The following is a 16,041-nucleotide window of genomic DNA, read 5'->3' as shown; positions in this document are numbered from 1 at the left end:
ATGTGAGAATTGTGCCCAGTCAAAGTTCAGTTGACTTTCTCCTTAAAATCCTAATTTAGAAACTTTATCTCTTGATTATTTTTGGATCTTTTCCTGATGAATCATGACCAACCCTTGATAAAATGATGAATGTAACTTAAAAATATTTATGTTGACAAAAAATCAGGAGTTTTGACTGTAGGTTGACCATAGTTGACTTTTAACCTAGCATAGTCGACTGTTGACCATTTGAGCAGTTGACTGGGCAATCTTGTGAATGAGAGCTTGAAACTTGGTGTGAAGATTATTTGAGGCATATGAGAAGTCATGAAGTCCACCTGAGGTCTTAGAACCTGATTCTACTTTGAAAGAAACAAAACCCTAGTTGTGGGTTGATAGCTTAGGAGACAGATAAGTGTGCCCAATTATTGCATGGTCTTGAGTAGTTGAAGATCATGTGAGTCTGAAGAGACTTCTTGAGCCAAGATATCTTGAAATGTGATGAGAAAATTTTGGAGTATGACACTTATCTTTAAATAAACTAGGTCAAGTGAATTTCTCTACCATACTCTTTCAACCATTTTTACTCATGAAATACACTTATTGTTGGATCTCTCACAACAACAAGTTGTTACCCATTTCTAAGTTGATGAATCAAAGAAACAAGTTTTTAATCAAGTAAAACACATGGTAAATCAAGCACTAGCCACATAATATATAACATAAAAACAACTTAAAAAAGTTTAGCTCATAGTGAGCTGAATACAAGCTACAAACATGGTTCTCAAAGGAAACATCTTAATACAATAAATGAACAAAATTTTTAAACCTAAGAGGAACTTGAAGAATGACTTGAGACACTTAATCTTCAAGAGATGACTCCAGCCGTGCCAATTCTCATCAGCTAACACATAATTGGTTGAGGAAATAAGACTTTCTCACACTTCCACTATCTATGCAGTTGAACTCTTTGTAATGGAATTTTGGAATATGTGATCTCCCTTAAAATCTCCAACACAAATCTATTTATAAACCAACGATTAGGGTTTGTATGTTGTATTGGATCATGGACTTGTGTTCATAAAAGCACATCAAGCCCATATAAAATAGCGCCAAAACATAATTCTATAGCATAGGATCAAGGAATTTTTCTACAAAGTAGAAAACGGTGGGAGACAAGTTGTAGTGTGGTAGTCTGCCACAACAGTGCAGGCGGCGCGCTCTGTAGGAGTACCGTAGTATCGTACCAACATCTGTGTTCTAGCGCCTTCACTATTACTTTGAATTTGAATAGTTTCTTCCATTTTTCAGCACCACCATGTTTTCCATACATTTAGTACTTCCTTCCATGCCATCCTCATTAGCTAGCAGCTTCCATTATTAATTCTCTTTGGTCCAAGTTCCTTCAGCTTGTGCTCCATGCAGTAGACTTGTGCAGTCTTGCCTCGGATTGACTTTGTTAACCCTTGCATACACAAAACACAAGTTAAACCATTAAATGGAGCACCTATTGTGCTCCAAGCTAAAACAACTAAAAAACTCACAATGAAGGAAATTGTAGTAAATAAACAAAATATTAAGACTGAATAAACAACTACAAAGGCATGTATTAACTCGTAAAATGTGGGTTAACACACCCACAAACTTAAACCATTATCTGTCCTCAAGTGATGGGACAGGAAAAGACAAATAGAACAACATCAAGCAATTATACTTTCGGGTATTTGATTACTTTTGCAAGGGAGGTGTCTCATAGAAATCACGATTACAAAAGTGCATTGCTTTGAGTACCACGAAAGTTGAATTCATCGCCATCATTGAGGGTTTTAAGGAGATCTTATGGATGAAGAAGTTCCTTTAAGAGTTAGGCCATAATCAAGAAAGTTATGTTCTCTATTGCGATAGAGCTCGACATATCATTCAAGGTCAAAACACATTGACGTGCGATATCATTGGATTCGTGATGTGTTGGAGGGAAAATTGTTAAAAGTAGATAAAGTTCACACGATTAAGAATGGGGCAGACATGATGACAAAACCTCTACCAAAGGAGAAGATAGAGTTTTGCAAACAAGTTATTAGAAAAAGAATGGGTCATTCCCTTATGGCTGGAAGGGGAGAAATGTGGGTCCAACCATTGTCACATGACCAACATACATTTGACAAAATGAAGGGTTTCATGTGATGAAAAGTAGAGAGGTTTATGGTGTACACATGGTATGGTGCATTCTTTACAAACTAGGGTCCTCCATTAGGGAATTAACATGAATTTGCATTCATTCATTAAATAAAACATCTAAAAGCATGGGATCAAGAATCATGGAGCAAACTAGGGTCTCACATAGGTTTTGGCGCAGACTTATTTATTTCCACAAAAGGATGCTTGATACTTGATCAGAAGATGATGATTGGTTCAGTTTCTTGAAAAGCACTTGATTAAATGGATTCTATTCACATGGATTACTTAACCTAGGGTATATCCCTGAGCATTTGGAATATTTGGACTTCATGAATTCAAGGTTTTCCTTTTTGGTGGATAATCCGTCACTAACTGCAATTTTTGTCCAAACATTATCACTTTCATGAATTGAAAATGAAAATGGATCCAGTGATGGCTTTGATCGGTACTTATGCAGTTTTGAACACAAAACAAGCATGGGTGAAGATAATTGCTTCCTGGCGTATCCTACAAAGAAAAAACAATCGTAGGAGAAAAAGTGAAGAATAAGCACACATGGATAGTCAAGGCTGGCTAAATTGCATAGAGTTGAGTTCACTCACCAGTTTCTTCATTATACAATGATGCAAATGAAGTTTTGTCTTTGTCACTGTTATCACCAACAAAATATAGAATGCCAGGACAAGTTTTCATATTTTGTGTGTTTCACTTTCAATCACACTCTCCTTATCAGGAAAACTCACCGTCAGAGAATCTAAGGAAATGAGTGACTATAACAAACAGGTGTCCTCCCTTAGAGCTGAAAAATCTCAAATCTATATTTGTGCCACCAAGATCTGCTATTGACATGGTTACCTGCTAAGCAGATGTATGCTTTAAGTTTACATAAAGCAAGCAGACATAAAAAAATAAATAAACATACAATTCATGCTACACCAAGACTAACTAATATGAAGCCATGAGGCATGTATAATAAGCACATTTTCAGGAAAATTCTTACAAATTTTATTTTGAAGGAAATTCTAGAGACCAAAATACATTTGTATTTATCATATATATAAACATTTGTATTTATTTATTTACTTACAAATTATATATATATATATATATATATATATATATATATATATATATATATATATATATATATATATATATCAAACACTAGCACTAATAGTTTTCACAATATAAATGTATGAACAGAGCTTAGAGTGAATGGTGAAACTGTAACATCGCTTTACCAACATATTTTGCATTTCTTTGAAAATGAATATGATTCATATATAAAGACATGTAAAACTAAAACTAGTGTCAATTGTATATGAAGGACACATGCAATGAAACAAACATACATTTAGCATACAATTTGAAGAATATTGACAATAACCATGAGATATTGTTTAAATTTCAACAACCTCATATACAATGAATTTATCTTAGGTGCCCACCAGTGTACAAACCTTGAGAAACTGATAGGCCTTTGACACAGGTGTATAAGAGAAGGGGCAGAAAGGGAAATAAGGAGGAAGGAGAAAATGCACGTGGGACACAGTTAGGAATGATAGAAGGAATGAATAGTGAGGTGGTAGTGGAAATGGGGGCAGAAATAACTAATTGCTTAGGTGGCAGTCAGAGAGTGGAAGATGAGATTGAGGAAATCAGTGAACACATGGGGCAAGAGGGAATAAAGGAGGACGGAAGAAATGATGTGAGTAGGCTGGTATTGAGAGGGCATTTGGTGGCTGAGTAGTGAGAGGATTTTCACTCTCAGTAGGGTTATTATCTTAGGAATCTTAGTATTTTCCATTTACCATTTTGTAAGGAGCTACTCTCCATTCCACCCTAGTGCTGTTTCCATTGTAAGAAGTTGTCACAATCATCAATATATGACACTGTTATTAGCTATTATTACTGTTGGGGTCTATTAATTGGTATTCAGAGCACGATCTGGGTGCATATGGTAGCTACGAGAATGGAACGTATCGAAAGTTTAGAGAAAAGGATGGAGGAGATTTGTATGGAGAATCGGCAGTTGTTGGATGAGGCAATGATGGAGTTGCGTGCATTGATTATACAACAAAACAAAAATCGACGCGAGGATGACGATGTTGCTGTTCGCGAACGCCGACTAGATCGACGAGAGGAGAGGATGAGGCGTTTGGAGGTCCCGTATTTTTCCGGGGAAGATCCTTATGGGTGGATTTATCGTGCTGAGCGATATTTCACAATCAACCACATTCCAGAAGAGGAGAAGGTGCTTGCAGCTTCGATTTGCTTTGAAGCAAAAGCACTTAATTGGTTTCAATGGTGGGAAGCTAGGACGGAGCGTATTACATGGGTGCTGTTGCGACGGGCGTTGTTGGGACGTTTCCAGGATGCGACGTCGGAGAATCCATATGAAGTGTTAATGAGCTTGAAGCAGACTCATTCTGTTGCTGAATTCATCGAGCAATTTGAACTCGTGTCGTCACCGTTACGCCATGCTGATGAAGAGATGCTCAGGGGAGCATTCATGAATGGATTGAAGGAAGCTGTGAGAGCAGAGGTGCGTTTACATGGCACCACCGATTTGGGTAGTACGATGAAGATGGCAAGAAAGGTGGAAGAAAAAAATAGGGTGATGGGCCTGGATGGGGGTGTAGCGAGTAAGAAAATTGGGCCAGTTGATAATAGGCCCGCTTTGAAGAGTAGATGGGATGGGTCGGGTCAAGGATCCGGGTCTTCACAAAAAAATAACTCCATTACTGAGGCCCAGGGATCAAATACGGTGAAGTCTGGTCAACCAAGTAATTCGGAGAGTTTGGGGTCAGTGGCGCAACGTTCCGGTGGGTCAAGTGGTGGCGGGTTTCGTCGGCAGTCGGGTTTTCGACGTCTTTCTGATGCGGAATGGGAAGATCGTAGACAGCGTGGTTTATGTTTTCGTTGTGATGAAGCTTTTTCACCGGGTCACGTGTGTAAGAATCGTCATCTCCATGTGTTACTGCTTGGGGATGGTGGAGACGATGGCGACGGTGACGATGGCGTGGAGGAGGAGGTGCGGGCTATGCAATTGCATATGGGGAGTGCAGCGGGTATGACGTCTAAGAAGTCGTTGAAGCTATGGGGAAGAATTCAAGGTAAAGCTGTCATGGTACTTGTGGATTCAGGGGCATCTCACAATTTCATTTCTCATGAGATTGTAGCTGAACTTGGCATCAAACCAGATTCAAGTTTAGAGTATGTGGTGGAGGTTGGTGATGGTCATAAGGTGCGGAAGAGAGGGATGTGTCGTGATTTGCAATTAGCATTGCCTAATGTAAATGTGGTACAAAATTTTTATTTGTTTGATTTGAGGGGTGTGGATGTAGTGTTGGGATATGAATGGTTGGAAGGGTTAGGGAAGATGGAAGCAGATTTCAGGGAGCATGTTTTGTGGGTTACTATTGATGGCAAGAGGGTAGAAATACGGGGTGACCCTCAATTATCAAGGACAGTGGCGTCTTTGAAAGCTATGTTCAAAGAATTTCATAAAGGAGGTGAGGGTTTTTATGTGGAATTGAATGTTCTGAATCTGTGCTCCCAAGAGGTTAAAGGGGAAGTAGCTGGCTTGTCTGACATGTTGGAAGAGTATGGCGATTTGTTTCGAGAGGTGGTGGAGTTACCTCCTCATAGGCGATACGATCATGCTATTGATATTAAAGAAGGAGCTCAGATACCTAACATCAGACCATATAGGTATCCCCATCACCAAAAGGAGGCAATTGAAAGCTTTGTGAAGGATATGTTAGCTGCCGGTCTAATTCGACCAAGTGTAAGTCCCTATGCTAGCCCTTTAATTTTGGTGAAAAAGAAAGATGGTAGTTGGAGGTTTTGCACCGATTATAGGGCTTTGAATAATGTTACAACCCCTAACAAATTTCCCATTCCTGTGATCGATGAATTATTAGATGAATTGTGGGGAGCCGCTATATTTTCTAAGTTGGATTTAAAATCTGGCTATCACCAAATTAGGATGAAGGAGGGTGACATTCATAAGACCGCATTTAGAACCCATGAGGGACATTACGAGTACCTAGTAATGCCGTTCGGTTTGACAAATGCTCCGTCTACATTTCAAGCTCTTATGAATGACATTTTCAAACCATATTTGAGGAAGTTTGTATTGGTTTTTTTTGATGATATATTGGTGTACAGTAGTGATCCACATACTCATTTAGACCATCTCAAGATTGTGCTGGAGGTACTGAGAACACAATTTCTCAAGTTGAATGCCAAGAAATGTTGTTTTGGAATGGCACAATTAGAGTATTTGGGTCACATAATTTCCTCAAAAGGAATTGCCGCTGATCCGGAGAAAATCAAAGTTATGCAAGAATGGCCCTTACCAAAAAATCTGAAAGGATTGCGTGGTTTCCTGGGGTTGACGGGTTACTATAGGAGATTTGTTAAAGGGTATGGGCTGATAGCCAGAACTTTGACACATATGCTGAAGAGAGACTGCTTTCAATGGAGTGATGAAGCACGTCAGGCGTTCGAGACATTGAAGGGAAAGATGGCGGAGTTACCCGTGTTGAATATGCCAAATTTCCAAATTCCTTTTGAAATCGAAACTGATGCGTCCGGATTTGGGTTGGGGGCAGTATTGATGCAACAGGGCAGACCCTTAGCGTTTCTAAGTCAAGCTTTATCTGACAGAGGAAGACTCAAATCTGTGTACAAACGCGAACTGATGGCCATTGTGTTAGCTGTACAGAAATGGCGGCATTATTTGATGGGTAGCCACTTCATTATACGAACTGATCAACGAAGCTTAAAATATTTGTTGGAGCAAAGGTTGTTAGATGGAGAACAACAAAAATGGGTGGCAAAGTTGCTGGGATACGATTTTGAGATTCATTATAAGGAGGGAAAGGAGAATAGAGTCGCGGATGCATTGTCACGTGTGGTGGATATGAAGGCTATTTCCATGGTGAGTACGGTAGATTGGAGTATTATTGTGGAGGAAACAACTCAAGATGAACAATTGCAGAAGTTAATCCAAGAATTGGTAGTGGATCCGAAGTCTCATCCTTTTTTTGAATTTAAAAAAGGATGTTTGTGGCATAAAGGAAGGGTGGTTTTATCTTCCAAGTCCAGTAAAATACCTATTATTTTAGAAGAGTTCCATGCATCATTATGGGGAGGCCATTCAGGAGGGTTGAGAACATTTAAAAGGATTGCAAATGTTTTTTATTGGAAGAATATGAAGAGGGATGTAGAGGAGTATGTGCAGAAATGTGGGGTGTGTCAGAGTAATAAGTATCAGGCTTTGAAGCCAGCTGGACTGTTACAACCAATTGCGGTTCCGAATCAGATTTGGGAGGAGTTGACCATGGATTTTATTGGAGGACTTCCAAAGGCGAAAGGCAAGGACACGATATTAGTAGTGGTCGATCGATTGACAAAGGCTGCACATTTTATGCCATTACAACATCCCTACACTGCTAAAGATGTGGCAGATATTTTTATTGCGGAAGTGGTTCGGTTACATGGTTTTCCCTCTTCTATCATTTCGGATAGGGATAGGGTGTTTATGAGCCTGTTTTGGAAGGAGATGTTCAAAATGTCGGGGTCAAAATTGAAGTATAGTTCCGCATATCATCCTCAAACGGATGGGCAATCGGAGGTGACGAATCGAACCTTGGAAGCATACTTAAGATGTTTTGTGAATGGACATCCGAAAAGTTGGATTAAATGGTTGGCATGGGCTGAATTCTGGTTTAATTCTTCTTTCAATATGTCAATTGGGATGAGTCCTTTTAAGGCAATGTATGGTAGAGAAGCACCCACTGTAATTAAATATGCTAAAGACGGGTCTAGAGTACATGAAGTGGATCAATTGTTGTGGGAACGGGATACCATTTTGGAAGAGTTGAAGGAGCAGTTGGGGAAGGCCCAGAATAGCATGAAACAATGGGCAGATAAGAAGAGAAGAGACATTGAGTTTGAGGTGGGAGATAAGGTCTATTTGAAGGCTCAGCCGTACCGATTCAAGTCACTAGCAAGAAGGCCAAATGAAAAGCTAAGTCCCAGGTATTATGATCCTTTTGAAGTGTTAGAGAGGATAGGACAGACTGCATATAGATTGGCTTTACCGGTGCATTCAAAAATCCATCCGGTTTTTCATGTGTCGCAATTAAAGAAGGCTGTAGGCAGTTTTGTGGTGAGTCAACCACTACCTAAAATGCTGAATGATGACTGGGAATTACATGTACAGCCAAAGGCAGTTCAAGGGGTGAGGAGACTGTTAAACGGAATTGAGGAGGTACTCATTGTATGGGAAGGGTTACCGGACTCTGATAAGACTTGGGAAGAAGCTGCTGTCGTTGACCAAGTGTTTCCGGAATTCAACCTTGAGGACAAGGTCAAACTGGTGGGAGGGAGTGTTGATAGGCCTTTGACACAGGTGTATAAGAGAAGGGGCAGAAAGGGAAATAAGGAGGAAGGAGAAAATGCACGTGGGACACAGTTAGGAATGATAGAATGAATGAATAGTGAGGTGGTAGTGGAAATGGGGGCAGAAATAACTAATTGCTTAGGTGGCAGTCAGAGAGTGGAAGATGGGATTGAGGAAATCAGTGAACACATGGGGCAGGAGGGAATAAAGGGGGACGGAAGAAATGATGTGAGTAGGCTGGTATTGAGAGGGCATTTGGTGGCTGAGTAGTGAGAGGATTTTCACTCTCAGTAGGGTTATTATCTTAGGAATCTTAGTATTTTCCATTTACCATTTTGTAAGGAGCTACTCTCCATTCCACCCTAGTGCTGTTTCCATTGTAAGAAGTTGTCACAATCATCAATATATGACACTGTTATTAGCTATTATTACTGTTGGGGTCTATTAGAAACCTGGGTAAAAAAACTACTTAAAATATCAACGATAATGGTTCTTACAAGAAAGCGAAAATGAAATCACAAGATATAAAACTCATACATGAGAACAGAGAAGGTACTCGGGCTTGTTCGGATCCTTAGCAGCTTTTTTCTACTGTTTTCTTCATGTTCGAGTGCCTTTGCGTTTCAATCTATAAAACAAAAATGACATGAAACAAAAATTAGATCGAACTACTCGGATCTAAAACTTTAAATCGAAAAACTGAATAACATAAGAGAAAATATGAATAACCAATGAAGGTATGAGGAGGGTAATATAACTTTTGGATGGATATAGAACTGGGGTTACCTCAAAGATATCAATAATAGCAACTTTGCTAGAGTCAGGGCAAACATAAAGCTCCAGTGAGGGACAAAGTGTGCTCTACAATAAGATTTCCACCCCTTCTTCTGAACTTGAGATGCTCCTTCTGTTGAAGTATAAATACAATATCATGAAATTAAAATCATTACAAAGGACCAAAAAAATATACCTAACATTATAGACACCCATCGTCAAAAACACAACATTTAGAGAAAGCTTCTTATATGTCCCAAGGTAAAGATCCTCCATAGAGACCTTCAAAGGGTGAACAACATCTTCCCTGTGTCTCTGCCTTTTGCCTCTACTACCACCACCTGTTCACAAAAATAATATTTTCGTAAAACACATAATCATAAATTAATCTTAGCATTTCACCTCACCGAGCAACTCACCATTCAAACTGTGAAGCAATGCACAACCACCATTCAGAGTTTTGCTCACTTCTCCGATCCGGCCAACAACTTTAATGACATGGAATATGGCTTATTTAAGAGTTATTTTGATGCAGAATGAAGCATCTTGAAAAAATTCACCACTCTATATATCATCTTATGTAAAAAAACCCAAAAAACTTGAAATAAAGAGATGAAAAAAAGACTGGATTTTTTCAGAGACTATAAAAAATATATAAGGAGTTCAAAAATGAATATTTAAATTAAAGATAATGCTAATTTATCTATGAGGTGTTAACAACCCACAAATAGAAAATTTATATTTGAAAAAGCAATAAAAAAAATTTATATTGGAAATTTTTTAATAACATCAATACACAATTTCCAGAAGAAAAAAAAAATTCATTCCATCTCATAACGATCTTGCTCCATTCTTCACTTGATTCCATCAATCCAAGCAAAACGTTATAGAAAACCAGTTTTAGAAAGAAGCCTTGATAAAAATCCCTTCTTACCATCATAAGCATCCTTTTCTTTGGCATCGCTTAAGTTGCTTATCAGAGACCAATGTATGTCAAACTCAGGCTGGTAGCCCTTTTCCTGCATGGCTTGCACGAGCTCCGACGCCTTTTTAAGATTCTTTTCCATGTGATAATTTTTAATCACAGCGCAATACATTTTTCTCGTTGGCGTTTCGCCTCCGCGAATCATGTCCACTAAGAACTGTTCTGCTTGTTCTGTCCTCCCATGTTTGCAGAAGCTAAACACGAGTCTTTCCACTGTGTTGATTCTTGGTTTGAGATTCCAGTTTCGCATCTCAGAATAAAAATTTGAAGCTATGTCTAATTCATTTTGTGCACAGAATCCATGAATGAGAAAATCATAGCTGGTGGAAATCGGTATGTTGGATTTCTTTAGCATTGTGTTCAGAAGATGAACTGCTTTTTTCAATCTTCCGTACTGGCAGAAACGCTTAATCAAGTAATCATAATTGATATTGTCAGGAGTTAGAGATTCCTCTTCCATTCTGTCCAAAAAACTTTCTGCTTCTTTTACCACACCATTAGAAAGAAGGCTTTCCACAATTCGTGTTTGGATGATAGAATCGTGTATCCATCCTCTTAATCCCATTTCTCGACTCAACTCCACGGCTTTTTGTACTTCCCCGACGTCGCACAGACTGCTTATTACCTTCCTTAAGCTGCGGCTACTCGGTTTGAGCCCCGTCGAAATCATGGTAGTCAGATAATGCAAAGAATTGGATAAATCTTTACATTGCAAAAAACCACAAACAAGATAATTTTGACCAACTTCGTCGAGTATAACTTTCTTCTCTTCCATTTCAGTTAGTATCTTATTAACAACCGAATGGTTTCCACTAGACAAAAGATAGAAAATAAGAATGTTATATACGATAACGTCATCAAGTGAACATTGTGCAAGCATAAGATTCTTTAAGCTCAGTGCGAACGGGACTCTTCCCTTCATACACATCGATAACACCAAATTTCTGTAACTTGAGAGAGACAGCTCCCAGCTCTTTCTTATTGCAACACCGAGTAACTCTCCGACTATTCTCAAGTCATTAGTTTTGCAATGGCCCTGAATGAGCATATTACAAAGCTCATCATCTAAAACTAGTCCTTTAGATAATAAATCTCGGAACAGAGAATCCGCTTTCTCAATGTTACCCGAATAACAAAATCCGCATATCAAAGCACAATCAGCAGAATGAGAAATCGAAGGCTGTTCTTTCAAAATGATATCTTTTAGCGCAATAGCTTCATCATATCTACGAGCCTTGCACAGTTGAGGGATTAACAAAACCGAAACATCCGAACAAGGTGCGAAATTTCTCTGAAGCATATCATCCAATATCGTAAAAGCTAGCGGAAATTTTCTCTCTTTGCATAAGCCCCTTATAAGATTACTATAACCAGCTTGATCGAAGAATGAATAAAATTGTAGTTGTTTTAAAATTACAAGTGCAGTATCAGTAAGACCCACAGAAGAAAGTACTTCTAGAAATATATCATATATATCTAACCTTTGGAGAGGGTATGCTAAAAGCATGATTTCAAGAAACTGTAATGCTTCGGGAAGCATTTTCTGATGGCAGATATGGCCAAGAAGATGTTTAAACTCCTCCAACTTTGGTAACCATTTATTTCTACAAGCAATGTTCCAATAATAATTGAAGTCCTTCATGTTTCCTTTTTTACATAAAGGTACGAGTAAGGAGGTATACGTCGAGTTCTCGATATGAAATTTGTTTTGAAGCATTTCATCGAGTAAAGATTTTGCTCGGCAAAGTAAACCCTTCTTGATGTATGCCTGAACAACCAAATTGAGGGTTTCATGATCGAGTTTGCGAGCAGACCGTGGCATTTTCTCCAAAAGTTTGATAACTGACGTGATTTGCGAGCGAGATGAACAAAGTTGTCTCACTAATTTTGAGTATTCCGGCAAAAGCAATTCTTGGCCCCAACAAAGCATCTCTTCAACCAAAACCAGCGCAATTTTTATGTTATTGCTGCTGCATTCTTTCATAACAGATGAATTGAAGTCCGGTAACACGGATTCTTCAAGAACTGAATTAACATGATTCTCAAATTCATCAACATCTGTATCTAAATAAAGTCCGTTCCCCATTTCGTCGAAGAACTCTGCTTTGAAAAGTTTCTTGTTATTGTCTCGTTTCAACCTCACATTCACAGGGTCCAAACCCAAAATCTGAAACGCCTTGGAAAGTGGACTCTCCGTCGAAGAAAGGTTAACCAAACCACGGCTCTCCATCTCACGAACCAAACTTTTCACTTTATCAAACCGTCTTGACTTACAATACCCTGCTATAAGAACCCTAAAAGTCGAAATATCAGGTATCATTCCCCTCTCAATCATCTCATCAAGAATATCCTTAGCATTCTCTAACATACCTACTTTAAACAATCCACTTACAAGAGCATTATAAGTACATAAACGCGGCACAAAGCTTTTTGACAGCATAACCGATAAATAACTCAACGCATTTTTCATTTTCCCTTCATAACAACTCCAACCAATTAACATCCCATAGGTTGCTTCATTAGGACAAAAACCTACACTTTCGAGTTCCTTCAAAAACAAACTCGCTCTTTCTACATCATAGCTTTTACACATCGAATTCATAACTCTATTTCCAGCTATCACACTAGGAACACAATTTACTTCAACAAAGAAACTAATCAAATCTTTAAAGTCCTTCTTCTCACAATACCCGAAAGCAATTTCATCGAAAACCAAGCTACTAACCTCATAGTTTTCCAAACGCAACACCTTCCGAATCAAGCTTCTCGCTTCTTGAATCTTCCCGTCGACACAAAGCAAAACCATAACATCCTCTACATTTCTCATCTCATCACCACACAAAGACTCACCCAATTCCACTAAATCAGACGCCACACGAAACGCGGCATGTGCTCTCTTCATCTTCACCAAGTAATCAAGCAGAACCCGATAAGACAACCTCGAAGGAACCATTCTTCCTTCCTTCATTTTCTCATACACAAAAACCGCTTTTTCCAATTGCTTCTCTCCAACATACCCTTCAATTAGTTTATCAAAAATACCACTACCGATCTCCCCTAATGAAACTCCTTTACCCTCTAATGAAGTAATCAAATCCTCAGCTTCTGTAAACAACCCAGCATGAACAAGAAGTAATGACATAACCTCATAAGATTGTAAAAAATGGGTGTTATTTTCCTCAACACCCCATTTGAAAATTTCGTACAAAGATCGAACCTTTTCAACATGAAGACCAATGCGAGTACACTCGGATTGAAAACCAAGTAGAATTTGGAGCACGTGCTGGGGTTTCAAAACTGAAACCCTCCAAAATTGGCGCGTGATATCGGGGATAACGGTGGATAGTTCTAGAAGGTGGGGTTTGAGAGAAGGGTTAAGGTGTGAGTTGTTGGAAAGGGAAGGAATGGTTGTTGTTTTGGTGGTGAGGTGGTGTAGAGAAGAGAGGAGGTTTGGGTAGTGGCGACGCAGAGTGGTGAGAGAGTTGAGCATCCGATGGCATGGGAAAATTCTATGGATTTATTGGAGTGGCGAAGATGGAGGTGTTGCCTGCGGTGGTGGTAACGGCGGCTACGATGTCGGAGAGGCGGAGTGTTGGGGACTTAAAACACAGTACGTGGCTCCGAGCCGAATACGGCTTCATTCAAAAACGTTGAAGTCGGTTCAATTTTTTTTTTCTAATGAAATATTTAATTGATCACTCTAAATTTTCCTACACTATTATTATTTTTAGATGAGTTAATAATAATAATAATAATAATAATAATAATAATAATAATAATAATAATAATAATAATAATAATAATAATAATAATAATAATAATAATAGTAATAATAATAACTCAAACATAATATTAATTTTCAATTTAAGTATAGAATAAAATATTTTGACTAATAATATTAATATTCTTCAATTAAAGGATTTATGTTTAGATAAACCCTAAACCCTAAGAGTGTTTATATTATGACCATAAACCCTATTTACATAAAAAAAAAATATTATGACCAATTCTTCGGTTTTTTCTTCAATTGAGATAGGCTAAGAATGTGTTTGGATGAGGTAATTGAAAATTTTAAAGGAAATTAAAATTTAAAGCAATTCAAATGATTCAATTGAAATCCATTTATTTTAAAATTATTTTGTTTGAATGAAGTATTAAGATAATTCATTGTTAGATTTTTGGGGTCATTTGGTATAAAATTTAAATTTTTTTGACCAAATTTAAAAATTGAAAACTAGAGACCAATTTGCAATTTTTAAAAATTTGCATGACCAAATTGTAAATTTTAAAAATTATCAAGGACCAATTTGCAATGTTTTAAAAAATTGTGGGGTCAATTTTATAATTTTGGAAAATATGAGGGCCAACTTGCAAATTTTGAAGAAATAATAGTAACAAATACATTCTATGGAGTATGAGAGGAATTTCAAATTCTTTGATTTTTGGTGTCATTTCAAAATGATTAAATTTAACTTAGATAAAATACTTCATAAATTTCTATCATTTTAACAATTCTTCATTTTTGTATCCAAACAATAAATTTTGTGCAAATCATTTTAAATTCCCTCAAAACATTACATTACCTCATTAAAATGCTTCATCTAAACACACTCTTAAAGTATTTTGTTTCTTTTAACCTCAAGTTTGAAAGACTGTGTAAATTCTGATCTCCTTTTGGTGGAGTGATTTGGTCAGGTACGTATTGATCTCAACATAAATGGCCTAAAATGACAGGTCAACCCAAAGCAGTCACGTTCACTTGATAACTGATGCACTTCAATATGCAAACATAACTTTAAGAGCATATTAACGGTCATAAATGGTCGATCTTAAACAAAGAAACAAGGGGTTTTATAGCTATTCATTGTTCCTGGCTAGATAAGGAGATTTAAACCATAATGAGAAATGAATTGATCATAAAGGACTCAAAGCCTATGAGACCTTATATAAACTCACAATCGTTATACATTGAGGAAATACTTTTCCATAAACTTCACACTCAGATAAAAATTGTGACACTTATCGGCCTAATATCGTTAGAGTTATCAAATTAGTGTACTCTACTCGTACATTTGATGCTCAGTATGGGGCACGATAAAATTGATGTGGATCATGCAACCATACAAAATTATAAACTTTTTATCATCCCACGCACTAACGACAGCAATCGAACCGTCGTACCATACATTATCGCTAATATGGAGGAACTGCATCACCAAAACGATACATTGTAAGATAATATGTGTGATCTACATCAACAACTACTACTATTACTACCTGCAATTCACGATCAAGAAGACCCCGTGGACCCCCCTCCCCCGAACTCTTGTCTGTGGAGATTTGAGATGCGCAGGTCCCAAACAACTTCAAATTTCCTTCCCTGACAATGTTTGACGGTAAAAGTGAGCCTCAAGAGCAAATTATTACTATCAACATGCAAATGGATATCGTTGGAGCTAATGATTCGCTCAAATGTAAATTATTGGTGGGAACATTGAAAGAAGCAACCCTCTATTGGTACATGAGGAAAGATGATCCACCATTTCTCGCCTAGCAAACACAGTAAAGTCTCCACCATGAGCCTTTTCAACATTCACCATGGTTATATGTGACCTTTAAGAGAATATTTGGCGCGCTTGAATAAAGAAACTGTTGTAAAAACGATGTCAAGAACAAAATATAATAGGAATTAGGGAAGATAAGAGGAACA

At 37.8% G+C, this 16,041-nt stretch overlaps 1 protein-coding gene across 5 annotated transcripts; it reads right to left on the bottom strand.

Moving 5' to 3' along the window:
• Positions 1-837: 837 nt before the first annotated feature.
• On the bottom strand, positions 838-13,991 carry LOC131662401 (pentatricopeptide repeat-containing protein At5g15280, mitochondrial-like). Of its 5 annotated transcripts, XR_009301550.1 has the most exons (7): positions 10,281-13,991; positions 9,629-9,687; positions 9,359-9,479; positions 9,110-9,200; positions 2,901-3,012; positions 2,760-2,806; positions 838-2,664 (listed from the first exon to the last, which is right to left on the bottom strand). XR_009301550.1 is itself a non-coding variant. In XM_058932173.1 (4 exons), exons 1-4 carry the CDS (start codon positions 13,819-13,821, stop codon positions 9,173-9,175), a joined length of 3,819 nt encoding a protein of 1,272 aa, XP_058788156.1. In that variant the 5' UTR covers positions 13,822-13,991; the 3' UTR covers positions 8,602-9,172. The 5 variants fall into 5 exon arrangements, 2 of the variants coding, with proteins under 2 accessions (XP_058788156.1, XP_058788157.1); XR_009301549.1 differs by lacking the exon at positions 9,629-9,687; XM_058932173.1 differs by lacking the exons at positions 838-2,664; positions 2,760-2,806; positions 2,901-3,012 and having other exon boundaries at positions 8,602-9,200; positions 9,559-9,687.
• Positions 13,992-16,041: the final 2,050 nt, after the last annotated feature.

Source organism: Vicia villosa, linkage group LG3 (assembly GCF_029867415.1).
Source record: "Vicia villosa cultivar HV-30 ecotype Madison, WI linkage group LG3, Vvil1.0, whole genome shotgun sequence".
NCBI lineage: Eukaryota > Viridiplantae > Streptophyta > Magnoliopsida > Fabales > Fabaceae > Vicia > Vicia villosa.
The sequence above is the reverse complement of the archived record's forward strand: the minus strand, read 5'-3'. Positions and strand labels throughout refer to the sequence as shown.

What these genes read in the sequence shown, in the direction of transcription:
- LOC131662401 (XM_058932173.1), bottom strand. Translation starts at nt 13,821, where the DNA reads ATGCTCAACTCTCTCACCACTCTGCGTCGCCACTACCCAAACCTCCTC. An exon ending in AGAAAAGGATGCTTATGATG is followed by an intron (nt 9,688 to 10,280) that starts GTAAGAAGGGAT and finishes TTTTGTGAACAG; the next exon opens with GTGGTGGTAGTAGAGGCAAA. An exon ending in CTATTATTGATATCTTTGAG is followed by an intron (nt 9,201 to 9,358) that starts GTAACCCCAGTT and finishes TTTGTTTTATAG; the next exon opens with ATTGAAACGCAAAGGCACTC.